The 14,829-nt window shown below is 48.4% G+C and overlaps 1 protein-coding gene across 3 annotated transcripts; it reads left to right on the top strand.

The window, feature by feature from the left end:
• Positions 1 to 1,024: 1,024 nt before the first annotated feature.
• On the top strand, positions 1,025 to 11,898 carry LOC308469740 (uncharacterized protein). Of its 3 annotated transcripts, none has more exons than XM_080992633.1 (2): positions 1,025 to 1,106; positions 5,403 to 11,898. In XM_080992633.1, exon 2 carries the CDS (start codon positions 5,414 to 5,416, stop codon positions 6,890 to 6,892), a length of 1,479 nt encoding a protein of 492 aa, XP_080848759.1. In that variant the 5' UTR covers positions 1,025 to 1,106; positions 5,403 to 5,413; the 3' UTR covers positions 6,893 to 11,898. The 3 variants fall into 3 exon arrangements, with proteins under 3 accessions (XP_080848759.1, XP_080848757.1, XP_080848758.1); XM_080992631.1 differs by having other exon boundaries at positions 1,059 to 1,154; XM_080992632.1 differs by lacking the exon at positions 1,025 to 1,106 and adding an exon at positions 2,060 to 2,410.
• The last annotated feature ends 2,931 nt before the right edge of the window (positions 11,899 to 14,829 follow it).

Genomic DNA, 14,829 nt, shown 5'->3' with positions numbered 1-14,829 from the left:
GGGATGGGAAACCTTTCTCCCTCAATGAGAATGCGTTCATCGCTTTCAACACACATCTTGAAGGCGAAAACAAAAAGCAGTAAAAATGGATGAGGACAACACAGAAAATAATAGCAGATACATTTGAAAACAGTAACAGCATTTGAAACAGTTAATAACAGGTGCATTAAGAAAAACTAACAGCAGATACATTTAAAAACGGCACAAAGTAGACACACATGACAGAGACATATTCATCTAGCTAGGAAGTCTTTGTCAGAAGAAAAATGCCTTCAATTGTTTCTGGAAAGTGCAGAGAGTGAGCTCCTGTCATGCTTGCAAGAATGCAGTTCCACAGGACAGGGGCAGCCAGACAAAGCTTTGCTCTGCGTTACTGTGGAGCAAGTGAACTTGCAGAAAAAACTCTCTGGCTTACATACTGGGTATATAAGGGAGGTGGTGGTCTCTCAAGTAATCTGGTCCTGAGCTGCATAGGGCCTTATATGTTTGATACACCTTGAACTGGTAGCAGATTAGCTTTTAAATGTGTTTCTGGGAAAGTGGGGTTATGGGCTCGTTTTGTTTTGTTCTATTATGCATTTTGTGTTTTTGTTTTATATTTTTATGCTGAGATACGGATGAAGGGGCAGTATATAAATTTAATAAATTAGCAGCCAGGTCAAACCCCGCAAGCCAAGTGGCTGGATGTAATTTCCCCCCCAGAAGCGACCCTGCCATCTTGTGTACCGTCTACAGCCTCTGGGCCAACCTCAAGGGTAGCCCTACATAGAGGGTGTTGCAGTACTCTAATCTTGAGGTTATCAATGCCTGGACAACTGCAGATGTTGTTGGGCTCCCATCAGCCCCAGCCAGCACATCCACCGATCTGCAATGATGTGAGCTGGAGTCCAACCACATCTGGAGGGCCACAGATCCTGATCTAAGCCTAGGCTTTTCCAGGGAGTCTACAAATCTGCTTCTAGATAGCCAGAGTGGCTGCTGAGCCTTTTGTTTATGTAACAAGTGAGGATGACCCAACCTTCCCTCTCAGGAAGTGAGGTAATAAGAGAGGGGCTTGAGCCCATTATTGCTTGATAGCTTCTGCAAGGGGGGACAGTGATGAACAGGTAAGAAGCAAGTGCCTATGTTTGAGAAACTTGGAACGAACTTAGCAGGTAATTTGGGGGGTAAGGCATGATATTCTGGCATGGGGGGGAGGTACAGTAAAAGGCTGCTTCGTGCACGCTGATGGTCTGTGTGCCTTACATAGCTTTCATTCCTTATATCCACCAAGGCAGCCTGTGTGGGACATCACTTCATTTAAGAGGAATTAACCTGTTCAGAGTGCTCTTGTATAGCTCAGTTGGTTAGAACATGGTCTGATAACACCAGGGTTGCAGGTTTGATTCTCTGCTGTGGGACAGCTCCATAGTTGGACTAGATGTCAGGAGCGGGAAACCTGATTTTAAGAAATTATATTAAATTAATTTGGTTTGATTTGTAATATTTTGGAAAATTAATAAAATAATAATAATTTGGGAGTTGGACTAGAGCAGGCACCCCCAAACTCGCCCCTCCAGATATTTTGGGACTACAACTCCCATCATCCCTAGCTAACAGGACCAGTGGTCAGGGATGATGGGAATTGTAGCCCCAAAACATCTGGAGGGCCGAGTTTGGGGGGTGCCTGAACTAGATTATCCTCTGGGTCCCTTACAACTCCCTTCCAGAGGGGCCATCCTGCTAGGCTGCAATACATTGTAATGGATTGCTTTGAAGGGCTTCAGCACCAGATGAAAAGAAAAGAATAATCGCATTTTGCCTTAGTTTAAATCCGCACTCAGCCACGAAGCTCACTGGGTGACCTTGGGCCAATCGCCGCCTCTCAACCTAACCTACCTCGCAGGGTTGTTGTGGGGGATTAAACGAGGACAGGCGGAAGAACCACGCGCATCACCTTCAGATCCTTGGGGGAAAAAGTGCCCTAAAAAGTGCAGAGTTCAGCGGAGCTTCCTTCCTCCTTTGCAGGTAAAAGAAGTGGCTCTGGGGTTGCAGCCGACGCGTTTGCTCGGCGAGGCCAGCAGAGGTCTCCGGATTATTCCTAGCGGCCTTCGCAAAGGGCCGCCCTGCTGCTCCGAGGAGCCTCGCCGAGGTTGCGCTTCCTGCGCCTGACTCAGCTCGCGTCCGACGCCAGGATTGGCTGCCTGGGGCCGGATCGCAGGGATCTCGCCGCAGTAACCCCTGAGCAGCCAGCGCGGGCGGAGAGAGGCGGCCGATGGTGCGGCTCCTTTTTGCTTCTGGCAGACACACCGAGCCAGCTTCAGTTTTTGCGCGGCGGCGGCGGCGGCTGCGCGCGTCTTTGCGCGCGGGGCGCTTTCGCGTGTCGGGTCGGATCTGCCCTGCAAATCCCAGCTGCTCTCGCCCGTTGCTGGTGAGTAACCGAGGGATCTCGGGCACTGCGCTGCGGGGAGGGCCTGTGGCGCCGCCATCGAGCACTTAAAGCGCTGCTTATCGCCAGATCTCCGGGGCTAAATCCTTCCCTCGGCTGATCCCCCGGGAAGGGAGCGGGGGTGGTTTGCGTTTCGCAATCCCCTGCCGCGCCGGCTTTGCTCGAGTCTGGGTTGGCCTGGGCTTAGTCGCCTCGTTGTTTTGCCTCCACCTGGTCTCCTATTGTTTTTCCGCTTGCAAATGATTGCCAGAATGGTTTGTGGGGTTTTTAAAAGGTGTTGCCAACAAAGGATCCCAGGAACAGCTTCTAGCTGTTTCTGTTCCAAGTCGGAGGATCCGCCGCCCCCGAAGCTCCATAACCCGTAACCCTCGTGACAACTGCGCGAGGTTTTCCGCATTAATCCTCAACAACAATCCCGTAAAATGGGTGTGTTTTATAATCCCCAGGTTGCAGATAGGAGGCCGAGAAGGACAAAATTCGGCCCTTCAGGACGACTACACCCAAACTGGAGCTTTCTGTGTTTGATGGGCATGGTTCTGTGATACGGGAAAGGACCTTGAGGCCAATTGCTTCATCGCCTTTTTAATGAAGTTTCTAGTTCTCATGAATGGAGAGAGGGGTTTGAGCATGCAGCGGTCATGCAGCTTGAAGGAAACAATCGGTGTAGCACTCCCAGTGAGTGCACGACATCCAGGATGTGTACCTCCTCTTGTCAGTACAAAAAAAGGATGCTTAAAATATTTTCAGAGTGGCCTTTTATGTATTCCTGTGGCTCAGAGGTCCTCAAAACTGGTCCACAAGAAGGATTCAGGTGGTCTACAGACAGCCTGCTAAACAGTTGAGAAGGCACTGTTATTTGGTGACAAAGAACAAGGCAGGTTTGGACAAGGCTGGATTACAGTGGTACCTCGGGTTACATACACTTCAGGTTACATACGCTTCAGGTTACAGACTCCACTAACCCAGAAATAGTACCTCGGGTTAAGAACTTTGCTTCAGGATGAGAACAGAAATCGTGCTCCGGCAGTGCAGCGGCAGCAGGAGGCCCCATTAGCTAAAGTGGTGCTTCAGGTTAAGAACAGTTTCAGGTTAAGTACGGACCTCCGGAACGAATTAAGTACTTAACCTGAGGTACCACTGTATTGAATAGGCTGGCAGAGCCCTACATGATTGCAATATTCAGCAAAGGTTCCCAATTAGCTACTGTGGTCCCCCTGTTTTTCAAAAGCCAAGCCATGGAGCCCCTACTTTGGGGGGGGGGGGATAGTAGGTTTTAAATATATGTGAAGGGTGCTACAGTCCTGTCCTTGGACCACCAATCTGGAACCACTGATAGCACAAACCACTGAGCGTCCCAAAGGAAGGACCCAAGGCGTTGTGGCCAATTGTTATTCAAAGGCCTGCTTCAGGGGCCAAAGTCAAAGTGAAAAAATGGCCTGCAGAGATCTCTGCTAATGGTATTGCCTGTTAACTAAAGAAGTGAGACAACAAGCAGAGATTTCCTGTAGTCGATGTGTTTCACTTTGAACCATTGAAGAAGGCATTTAAATAACAACTGGCCAAAACAGGTCTGCCTGTTTAAAAATAAAACCACCACATATGTCAGCATATGGAGAGAACATCTCCTTTGTTTTGGGGTGCAGTTCCTAAACTGCAGTTCAGTTCTGTATGTCCTCCTGTTTGTACAAGGGCAGCAAAAAAGTGGTTTAATAATTTTCAAGTATTTGGGGGGAGGGTAGGGAGTTCAATAATTGCCTGCTTTAGTTCTGTATCACAAGATGTTCTGAAGGGGTCCTTTCAACCATTGTTAAGAGTTGGGGTGGATGGGTTATAGGATCATGTCCTCTTTCCTCTCTGTGTCTCCTCTCCTGCTTCAGCAGTAATAAAGGATAAATGTCAGCAGTTTTGTACTTAACAAGGATTGAAGACCATGCATTAAACCAGAGTTTGCAACCTTTGTTAAGGATGAGCTCTGGTTTTCCTTAGTCGAGGGTAGCACCACTGTTTGTATAATACTTAACTGCAGTTAAGGGGTGGGGAGGAATTTGCGGCCAGGAGAAGGGAATGCTTAATCCTGTCATCAGCTCTTGGTCTTTCTAACCACAGTTACGATGGCCCCTCTGTGATTTCTGCTTTTCCTCTGACCAGCATATGTCTGCTCTTCCTCCTTGCCAAAAACCGTCTGAATTCTGCAAATAGGGCAGGACAAAAACCGTCCGACAACGTACATTTTCTGGGCTAAGAATGTTGATGTCGATAAATGCAAAACTTCCAGAATCACAGATCAAATGTTCCAAACAATACAACTATGCAAATTAAAATATCTACTTGTGCAATTTACATAGTTGATCTGTGTTTCTGGAATTGGGTTTGTTACTTTTATTTATTTATTACTTTAATATACCACCTTTACCTTCAAGGATCTGAAGGGCGTGTACATGGTTCTCGCCCATCTCATTCCCATAAGAACCCTGTGAGGTAGGGTAGGCAAAGAGATGGTCACCCAGTCAGCTTCGTGGCCGAGTCGGGGATTTGAACCCTGCTCTCCCAGGTCCTAGTCCAACACTCTAACCATTACGCCGCACTGGTTCCTTACAGTGTGGGCTTCTAACTTGAGGATGAACAAACCACAAAGATCTCCCAAGGTGAGGCAGGGTGAGGCTGTAGCCCTCTAGATGTTGCTGGACTCCAGCTCCCATCAACCTCTGCGGACATGTCCAGTGTCCCAGGGATGAGGGGAACAGCAATATCTGGAAGGCCGTCGGTTCCTCACCCCGTTCAAGACAAGCCGTGCAATCCTGCACACTCTTCCTCACAAGCAGGCTTCCCTGTTTGCCGTGGGGCACGCCTAGAATTGCAACCTACAAATGGTTTTGCAGCGCAAGCTTTGGTAGACCAGAGCCCACCTGAACACAAATGCCAATGAGTAATACTGAATACCTTGCGGGTTCTTTTTCCCCTCTTTCTTTTCCAGCAGGTGAAAGGATGGTGAACGAGGAGGAGGAAGGGACTTCTCAGCAGGGAGGCCCGAAGCCGGCAGAACTACACGGGGCGCTGTCGGAAAGCTGCCCCAGGCTGGCCTCCCCAGACCTGGAGCTGGAGGGAGAGGAACTCAGCGAGAGCAGTTCGGAGACGGACCCCAGGAGCTCTGCCCAAGAGCTGGAGAACGACTCCTTTCCCATCAATGGAGACGCCCTGGGCAACGACGCCGGCGGCGCCTGCCCGTCGCAGACGCAGTATATCTGCCCTGTTTGCGGGGAGTGTTTCAACGGGAGCTCCTGCCTTTCCGAACACCAGCAGGTCCACAAAGAGGAGAAGCCGCATGTGTGCCCTGTGTGTGGCAAAGGCTGCAGCCAGCAGGCGGAACTGGCCGACCACATGCAGACGCACACGGACGAGAAGCCCTTCACCTGCCTGGAGTGTGGGCGGAACTTCCTCTTCAGCTCCGACCTGGTGTCCCACCAGAAGGTCCACACTGGAGAGAAGCCCTACATCTGCCTGGAGTGTGGGAAGGGCTTCTCCCAGAGCTCGCAGCTCATGTCCCACCGCCGGGTCCACACGGGCGAGAAGCCGTACGAGTGCATCATCTGCGAGAAGAGCTTCCGCTCAAATTACGACCTGGTCAACCACCAGAGGAGCCACACCGGAGAGAAGCCCTACATCTGCTCCGACTGCGGCAAGAGCTTCACCCGCAGCTCCCACCTGATCTCCCACCAGCGGGTCCACACCGGGGAAAGGCCCTACCCCTGTGGGATCTGCGGGAAGCGCTTCCGCGACTGCTCGCACCTCATCCGGCACCAGAGGGTGCACACGGGCGAGAAGCCGTACGAGTGCTCCATCTGCGGCAAGAGCTTCCGGGTCAACTACGACCTCGTGACCCACCAGAGGAACCACACGGGCGAGAAGCCCTACGCCTGCCCCGACTGCGGGAAGGGCTTCAAGCGCAGCTCCCACCTCATCTGCCACCAGAGGGTCCACACCGGGGAGAGGCCCTACCCCTGCGGCATCTGCGGCAAGAGCTTCAGCTACAGCTCCGACCTCATCAAACACCAGAGAATCCACACCGGCGAGAAGCCTTATGAGTGCCACATCTGTGGCAAGAGCTTCCGCATCAACGCCGATCTCGTCACCCACCAGAGGATCCACACGGGAGAGAAGCCCTACACCTGCCCCGACTGCGGGAAGTGCTTCGCTCGGAGCTCACGGCTCGTGTCCCACCAGAGAGTCCACGTCAAGGATGGGAGCCTTGGGGCTTCCCTGGCCGAAGCCGACACGTCTCCCGTGGCCGCTACCTGGTCGCCGGCTCCTGATGGTCTCTGGGGCCCAGGAGAGAAGGGAGCGGACGCATCCCTTAAGCAGGGCGGCGACCCTGTGGCTCTCACCGGCCTTGCAAATTCTAGTCAGCCGGGTGATGCGCTTCCAGAAACCCAGATAGTTGAGATCAAGATGGAGGACCCGTCTTGATTCCCGGGAGATGGGGGAGCTGAGTGGCAAAGGGGCTGTTTCCGATGGACCCTTCCTTTCCTGCAAGGGAATAGTAACGAGCGCATGGGGGATCTTCCTTCCGCGTTTAATCATGCAGTTTTAAAGAGGAGGCTTGAATGAGCCTTGCGTTGACTGAGGGACAGAGTCGAGGATCTCTCTCTCCCGTTGTGCGTATCAGAGCAACTGTGCGGTGGCCGAAGCCAGGGCAAGAAGTTCCCCATGGTTTGGTACCGCCAGCCATGTCTCAAATTAAAAGCCATTTTTTTTTTTTTTGGAAGCTGTTTGGTTTGTCGTTGCTGCCCCCCCCCCAAGGAATCCAAGGAGATGTAGATCAGTAAGGGTGCTGGGAATTCTTGATTAGGAATCCCTTGTTGCTTTTATTTGGGGGAGTGGGGGGGGTTAATTTTTTAAAAAGGGGGTGTTTCACCTGTAAAATAAAAAATGCAACTGTGGAGCAGGAAGGAACACTGTTAATACATGCATTTCACAGGAATTTCGGAAACGAGCAAAAATGTAACTCTCCATTGTTGTTTGTTGTGACGTCCTCTCTTCAAAGATAATTTATTTCGTGTGTTAGGATTTTTTTTTCTTGTTCCCAAGAGATCCATAGGAAACGGCCACCCAGCTTCTTCTATTCCTCAGTGGGGAAACCATGCTTCTTAAAACAGTTTCCGTCTGCAATCCTGTACTTTCTTGCTTCTGGGAGTAAAACGTGCTGGATTCAAGAAGGCTTGCTTCTGAGTAGACATACACAGCACTGCGCTATAGGGGAGCCTTTCTCAACCTTGGGTCCCCAGATGTTGTTGGACTACAACTCCCATCATCCCTGCCCACTGGTCGTGCTCGCTAGGGATGATGGGAGTTGTAGTCCAACAACACCTGGGGCCTAAAGTGGAGAAAAACCGCTCTAAAGGGGGCATATTTAATGTAGGTCGCGCTCAGACCAGGCTGACTGAAAGGACTGGAGATGACTAATTTAGGTTTATTAATTCCAGCAGGTCTACTCTTGAGTAGAACTTAGTTGGCTACAACCTGCCATGTAGGCCTGGCCGCAGATTCTTTCCTTCTAAGCACAGATAGAAGACCCTGCTGTTTGATATCTTCTAGCAGGTTACCCCAAACTTGTGTGGTTTTTTAAAAAATATTAAAATCGCTATCAGTGTAATAAAAAGTAATTTTTAGTTGGATAGTGTGGAGCTTTAATAAACGTTATTTAACTTAATTTATAGGGTGTGGTCCTCCCTGGCAGGGCCGACTGCCTGCTCGTAAAGGGATCCCTATAGGACAAGGCAGATGATTGCCATTTTTGTTCTCCCCATACCTTCTCAGTGTGAGCATCACTGGCACATGTGCAAGTGGCTGCCCAGGTTGTCACGGCAACCAAAAGGCCTCCTTGCCTTCGCCCCTCCAACCTTTAACATGTTGTGCAAACCCACGCACGATTCCTAAAAAACAAGCCCCACTTTGTTCAGTGGGGCTTACTGCCGGGGAAGGGTGCAAACGGCTGCAGCCTCAGTCGCAGAAAACGAGCACTGGAGCGCATGTTTATTAGCTGAGCAGATTTGAGGGTGGGGATATGAGAAGTTTTACATCGCCCTCCTCCTCTCTCTCATGGGTCGGCGGTGTGGCTGAGCAGGGAACAAAGCGAAAAAATGCCTTTGCGAGGCCCTGCGGCGATTCCTCTCTGCCGCCATGCAGGGAAGGATCACGGCCACTTGTTTTTCTTTTGAGGTGCATTTTTAAAAACATTCATTTCCAAGGAATTTACAATCCAAGTAGAAAAAAGGACTATTATGACATTTTAACATTGTTGTTCGAATATGATAAAAAAATATTTACTATCTTCCCTAGTAATCTGACCCCTTTGCTTCTCTGTATTGTTGCTGTAATCTTTTTTTTTTTTTTTCCTTCCCTTGCCCGGATGTCTTTTCTTTTTTTTTTTGCTAACCTTTCATCTGTTGTTGGTGGGGCAGTCCGGTGCCCACGAGCGACTTCCAGTACTTTAGTCAATGTCGTTTGATAGCAGCCAGTGAACAAATCATAAAATATCTGGTTAGTCAAATGTCTTTGGTTTCAGCCGTTGGTCAGTCTTGCATTTATGCACTTGGAACGGTAGCCTACCATAAAAGGTAAAGGTAAAGGGACCCCTGACCGTTAGGTCCAGTCGTGGCAGACTCTGGGGTTGTGGCGCTCATCTCACTTTACTGGCCGAGGGAGCCGGCGTACAGCTTCCAAGTCATGTGGCCAGCATGACTAAGCCGCTTCTGGCGAACCAGAGCAGCACACAGAAACGCCGTTTACCTTCCCACCGGAGCGGTACCTATTTATCTACTTGCACTTTGACGTGCTTTCAAATTGCTAGGTTGGCAGGAGCAGGGACTGAGCAACAGGAGCTCACCCCGTTGCAGGGATTCGAACCGCCGACCTTCTGATCAGCAAGTCCTAGGCTCTGTGGTTTAACCCACAGCGCCATCTGCATCCCTAGCCTACCATAGACAAGGAATAATTGCATGCCGGCAAGGGAGTTGACCAGTGGAGATGTGGATAATAATAATAATTTATTATTTGTACCCCGCCCATCTGGCTGGGCTTCCCCAGCCACTCTGGGCAGCTTCCAACAAAGATTAAAAATACCACACCTCTGTGCCCATCCAAGAAACCAAGAAGGCTTTTAGAGGAGGGACAGTGGTGGACCCCAGCTCCCTTCTGCCTTGAGTAACCCGGCCGGTTCTCAGGGCTGGTGGGAGTTGGGAGTCTAGCGAGACCCAACCAGGTTCCCTATCCCTGGTTTATGCCTTTGCCGACCTGATGCCCTTGAAGATATTTTGGACTACAACTCCCATCAGCCCTAGCCTGCGAAGGCTGATGGGAACTGGAGTCCAAGCCATCGGGTTGGCGAAGGTTGCTGTAGATAATTGCAGAAGTGGCATTCAAGATGTGAACACAGAGCCCAGGCAGAGGGAAATGCTCAGAAGAAATGCTTCACCATAGGGATGACCTTAACAAGCCGTGAAAATTTTATACCGTGTCTTGATGGCCATTTTATAGACCTACTATGGATCATCTCCGCCACAGTTTATTGCAAGCTTATTCCTAACTTTTCCAGCGGCAAATGGTTCTACATTACAGTGGTGCCTTGGTTTAGTTTATGAACAACTTGGATTAAGAATACTGCAAACCCGGAAGTAGGTGTTTTGGTTTGTGAACTTTGCCTTGGAAGCAGAACATGTTCCGCTTCCTGTTGAGTGTGTTCCATTTGTAAACTGAGTCCCCCGCTGCTATGGGAAAGCACACCTTGGTTTAAGAACGCTTTGGTTTAAGAACGGACTTCCGGAACGGATTAAGTTTATAAACCAAGGTACCACTGTATAGGTGACGAGGTTATCCACAGCTGGGAAATAGCAAATTGTTGCAGGTTTCACTAACAACCTGTAGCTTAATATGAAGCCCTAGGAGATCACCAGGAGCACCATATGGGTAGTGTCGTGGCTGATATTCTCAGTTGTATTTTAACCATATTTGCAAAAGCACTGAATTTGACAGAGCAGCTTTCTCTTGGTGGAACACATTTCTGTTCCTTCCCCTATCTAATAAAATTCCAGAACACTTAAATCTGGAATGAATTTTTGATTTGCGCCAGGCTCTTGCACTCATAGCTGTCAACTTTTCCCTTTTCTTGCGAGGAACCCTATTCGGAATAAGGGAATTTCCCTTTAAAAAAGGGAAATGTTATCAGCTATGCTTGCACTCTGCCTTATTTTGAGAGACTGGGAATTGACCATTTCAAGGTTTTCACCTACTGCTAAGGATGCCTCCTTTATACCCTCCCAGTCCCTAAGGACAACAGAAGCAGGGCCTTTTATTACTATATATTTGCTGATCCCCAAGCTCTGAGGTAGGTAACGCCAACAGTACAGTATGTAAGACTGGATGCATTTACAAAAATCAACACAATAATTTTTTTAAGTTTCCCCATCATGTGATATACTGTATTTTTTCAACCCCAAGTAAGAATGCAGCGTTGATGTGACTTGATTTTGTATTTGCCTCTCATTATGTTCCAATCTCCTGTTGATGTGGGTTTTTTGAGGTAGTCTGTATGGTTAACCATCTAGTATTAAGATTACGGTACAATAAATAAATATTGTGATACTAATAACTCCATTGCATATACAAATCAGCATTTATAATGTGGATACTTAAAAAAAAAATCCCATGTTGAACTAGGTGTGCAAAAAAGAGTTGGCCTCAATCAGTCATAGTTGAAACTGATGTGGAACTAAATAAAAAAAAACCGCTTTCAAATAATCTGCCAGATTTTTGTTTTTTTAACCCTATGCCACGCTCCCACCAAAAGTGGAGTTGTTGGCAGCAGCCAACTGTCTTCAATATTGTAAACCTACCTGTTATAATCCTGTATCTTTTAAGAAACATAACAGAGGTTAAGATCAGTTGGCCAAAGCTGAGTGCAAAATGCAAGACCAGAGATGGTGCACAGGTTAAGGAAAGGAAGGACAAAACACTGTTAGCTTGGAAATCTGGATTAGCTAGTTGTGGTTACATGGGGGCAAAGTTCTGATCTTTGTTACCTGAAGACGACCAACCATTTCATACTGAAGGACACAGTCTCAAAGGCATTGCTAGCAAGGACTGAGATACCTGTGAACAAGGTAAGGCTTTTATCTCCATATATATAGAAGGACCCAGATAGTGTTAGCTCGAACAGAAATGTACTCTCTCTTCATCTTGGCCAGCTGAATTGAAAGGAGTTAATTTTGGAAAAATATTCTTCCTTCTGGATTAACTCTCCCTTCGAGCTTTCTCTTTTTAATTTGTTTATTGATCTGTTTTGTTACATCTCTATGTCTGCTGTTCTTCTCCTTGTATTATTTCTTCATCTATTATCCCTGTAGACTTGGGCTTTTCAATTTGAATTTATTGTATTCCAGTTTCTTACGATAGTCAATAAAATTTGTTAAAATGTATTCCCGGTGTCTCGTCTGTCACGTGGCAACATCAGTCCGAACCTAAGAGGGAAGAGAGTTGGCTCTTTTTCATACAGTACTGCTGCTACGCTGATAACTTGGTTCCATAGATAAGCTGGAGGGATGGAGAATCCATGGTCTCTCAGACACTGGGCTCCCAACTTTCATCAGCCCCAGTTAGCGTGGCCAGTGATCAAGGATGATAGGAGTTGTAGTCCAACATAACGGGAAGGCTGCAGATTCCCCATCCTTAAATTAGCATCCCCCTGATTTGAGTTGCTCCAGACTGATAAGTAAAGGTAAAGGTACCCCTGACTGTTAGGTCCAGTTGCGAACGACTCTGGGGTTGCAGCGCTCATCTAGCTCTATAGGCTGAGGGAGCTGGCGTTTGTCCACAGACAGCTTCTGGGTCATATGGCCAGCATGACTAAGCTGCTTCTGGCGAAACCAGAGCAGTGCACGGAAATGCCGTTTACTTTCCCACCGGAGTGGTACCTATTTATCTACTTGCACTTTGACGTGCTTTCGAACAGCTAGGTTGGCAGGAGCTGAGACTGAGTAACGGGAGCTCACCCCGGCGCAGGGATTCGAACCGCCAACCTTCTGATTGGGAAGCCCAAGGCTCAGTGGTTTAGACCACAGCGCCACCCGTGTCCAGACTGATAGTTAGGCACATATTTATTCGTTAACAGAACTGATTTCCGTACCCTTCCCTAGTTCCACAGCTCAAGTGCACAAAATTCACATATGACCTGAAGGGTTTTGTGGATTTAAATCACATGGACTTGTTCTTTCTTACGCTTAAAGAAGCCACACACACACACACCCTCCCCGTTCATAAAAGGAAGCCTGTTCTCGAGTGATCAGTTGTGTGCTTATATAAGTGCATCAGCGTGACTGGCAGAACAGTCCTACAAAAGCAATCACATTCGGTGGTCTTACTCCTGGGTAAGGAGGCACAGGATTATCACCTGAATTACCTTCCGAGATCCAAGCAGACTCCGGAAACCACGTTTAAGCTAACAAAAAAGTGCTGGTTATGCTCTTAACCAGGGGTCAGCAAAATTTTTCATCAGGGGGCCGGTCCACTGTCCCTCAGACCTTGTGGGGGGGCCGGACTATATTTTGGAAAGAAAAAAGGAATGAATGAATTCCTATGCCCCACAAATAACCCAGAGATGCATTTTAAATAAAAGGACACATTCTACTCATGTAAAAACATGGCACCATCCGCAGGCCAGATTGAGAAGGCGATTGGGCCGGATCCGGCCTCCGGGCCTTAGTTTGCCTACTAATGCTCTTAACTGTTTGTCTGCCAGCCTGCCTTTAAAGAGGTTGAGGGCTGTGTGTGTGTGTGTGTGTGTGTGTGTGTTAAATCAGGGTGTGTGAATTTAAGCCCCCTTTTTCCCTCTAAATAAATACTTGGCTCTAAACAGTAGTACCCTTGAATGTTTGGTCCATCATTTTATTTTCTGTTGGTGTGCAGCGTGGCAAAGACAGCTTCCGTGCTCTGGCAGCAAACAGAACTAGCCAGCTATGTGCTATATTATTATGCTTATTTACCTAAGAACATGAGGGAGGCCGGCTGAACCAGGCCAAATGCCCATCTAGTTCACCATCTCGTTCTCATAGCGGCCAGGCAGATGCCCACTAGTAGGACGTGAGTGTCTAATCCTCTTTTAAAGCTATCCAAATTAGTGGCCATCATTGCCCCTGGTGGATTTCAGTCTCATCAAGGTTGTCCAAAGTTCTCTCCCAAAACATCCTCTCTTCTCTTTTTGTTCTGATATTTTTGGGGTGTGTACTTACCACCACGGAGCTGCACATTTTATACCCGCACAGTGCCTGGTGTGCACTAGGTAAGGTAAAGGTAAAGGTAAAGGTAAAGGGACCCCTGACCATTAGGTCCAGTCGTGGCCGACTCTGGGGTTGCAGCGCTCATCTCGCTTTATTGGCCGAGGGAGCCGGCGTACAGCTTCTGGGTCATGTGACCAGCATGACTAAGCCGCTTCTGGCGAACCAGAGCAGCACACAGAAACACCGTTTACCTTCCCGCCGGAGTGGTACCTATTTATCTACTTGCACTTTGACGTGTTTTCGAACTGCTAGGTTGGCAGGAGCAGGGACTGAGCAATGGGAGCTCACCCCGTCGCAGGGATTCGAACCGCCAACCTTCTGACTTTGGGAGGACCCCAAACAAAGGCGTGCCCGCCCTTATATAAACATTTTAAATTGCCCGCCCTGGAGTCCCCAGAAACATCATACATACATCACAGAAGGGGTGTAGCTCAAGACCACCCCCCAGACACATCATGCCTATATCACAGAAGGGACGGTCTACAACAGAAATCTGAGTGCATTGTTTATCTCCTGTCTGGCAGGTTACCTGTTAATGCTTACTTGATTGGATACCCTGGGGAGCCTGGCCAGTCTTTCGTAGTGACAAATACTTAGTTCCTGAGCCAGGTCACAGGCTCACCCTATTCATACACAGACATACCCTTAAGACGGGTTTTGTGAATGAAAAGACAATGGGGAGGCTTTTCCATTTTCCTTTGACCTTGCAGAGAAAACATTTGGTTAGTTTGGGAGTCAAAATGGCTCCAAGGCTGCCCTCCTGTGCTGCCTCAGACATGTGGCCCATACATTTGTGTACGTCAAAAAAAAAAAAAAAAATCCTTCCAGTAGCACCTTTAAGACCAACTAAGTTAGTTCTTGGTATGAGCTTTCGTGTGCAAGCACACTTCTTCAGATACACTGAAACAGAAGTTGCCAGATCCTTCTATATAGTGAGAAGGTGGGGAGGGGTATTACTCAGAAGGGTGGTGGGAATGGGAGATTGGCAGATAGCTGAGATGAGCCTGCTGACGACTCTTAACGACTAATAGGTCTTACAGGAAAAGGCAAGGGGTGAGAAGGTGTGTACGTGTT

The sequence above is a fragment of the Podarcis pityusensis genome (genome assembly GCF_964106645.2).
Source record: "Podarcis pityusensis genome assembly, chromosome: 2".
Classification (NCBI taxonomy): Eukaryota; Metazoa; Chordata; class Lepidosauria; order Squamata; family Lacertidae; genus Podarcis; species Podarcis pityusensis.
The sequence above is the reverse complement of the archived record's forward strand: the minus strand, read 5'-3'. Positions and strand labels throughout refer to the sequence as shown.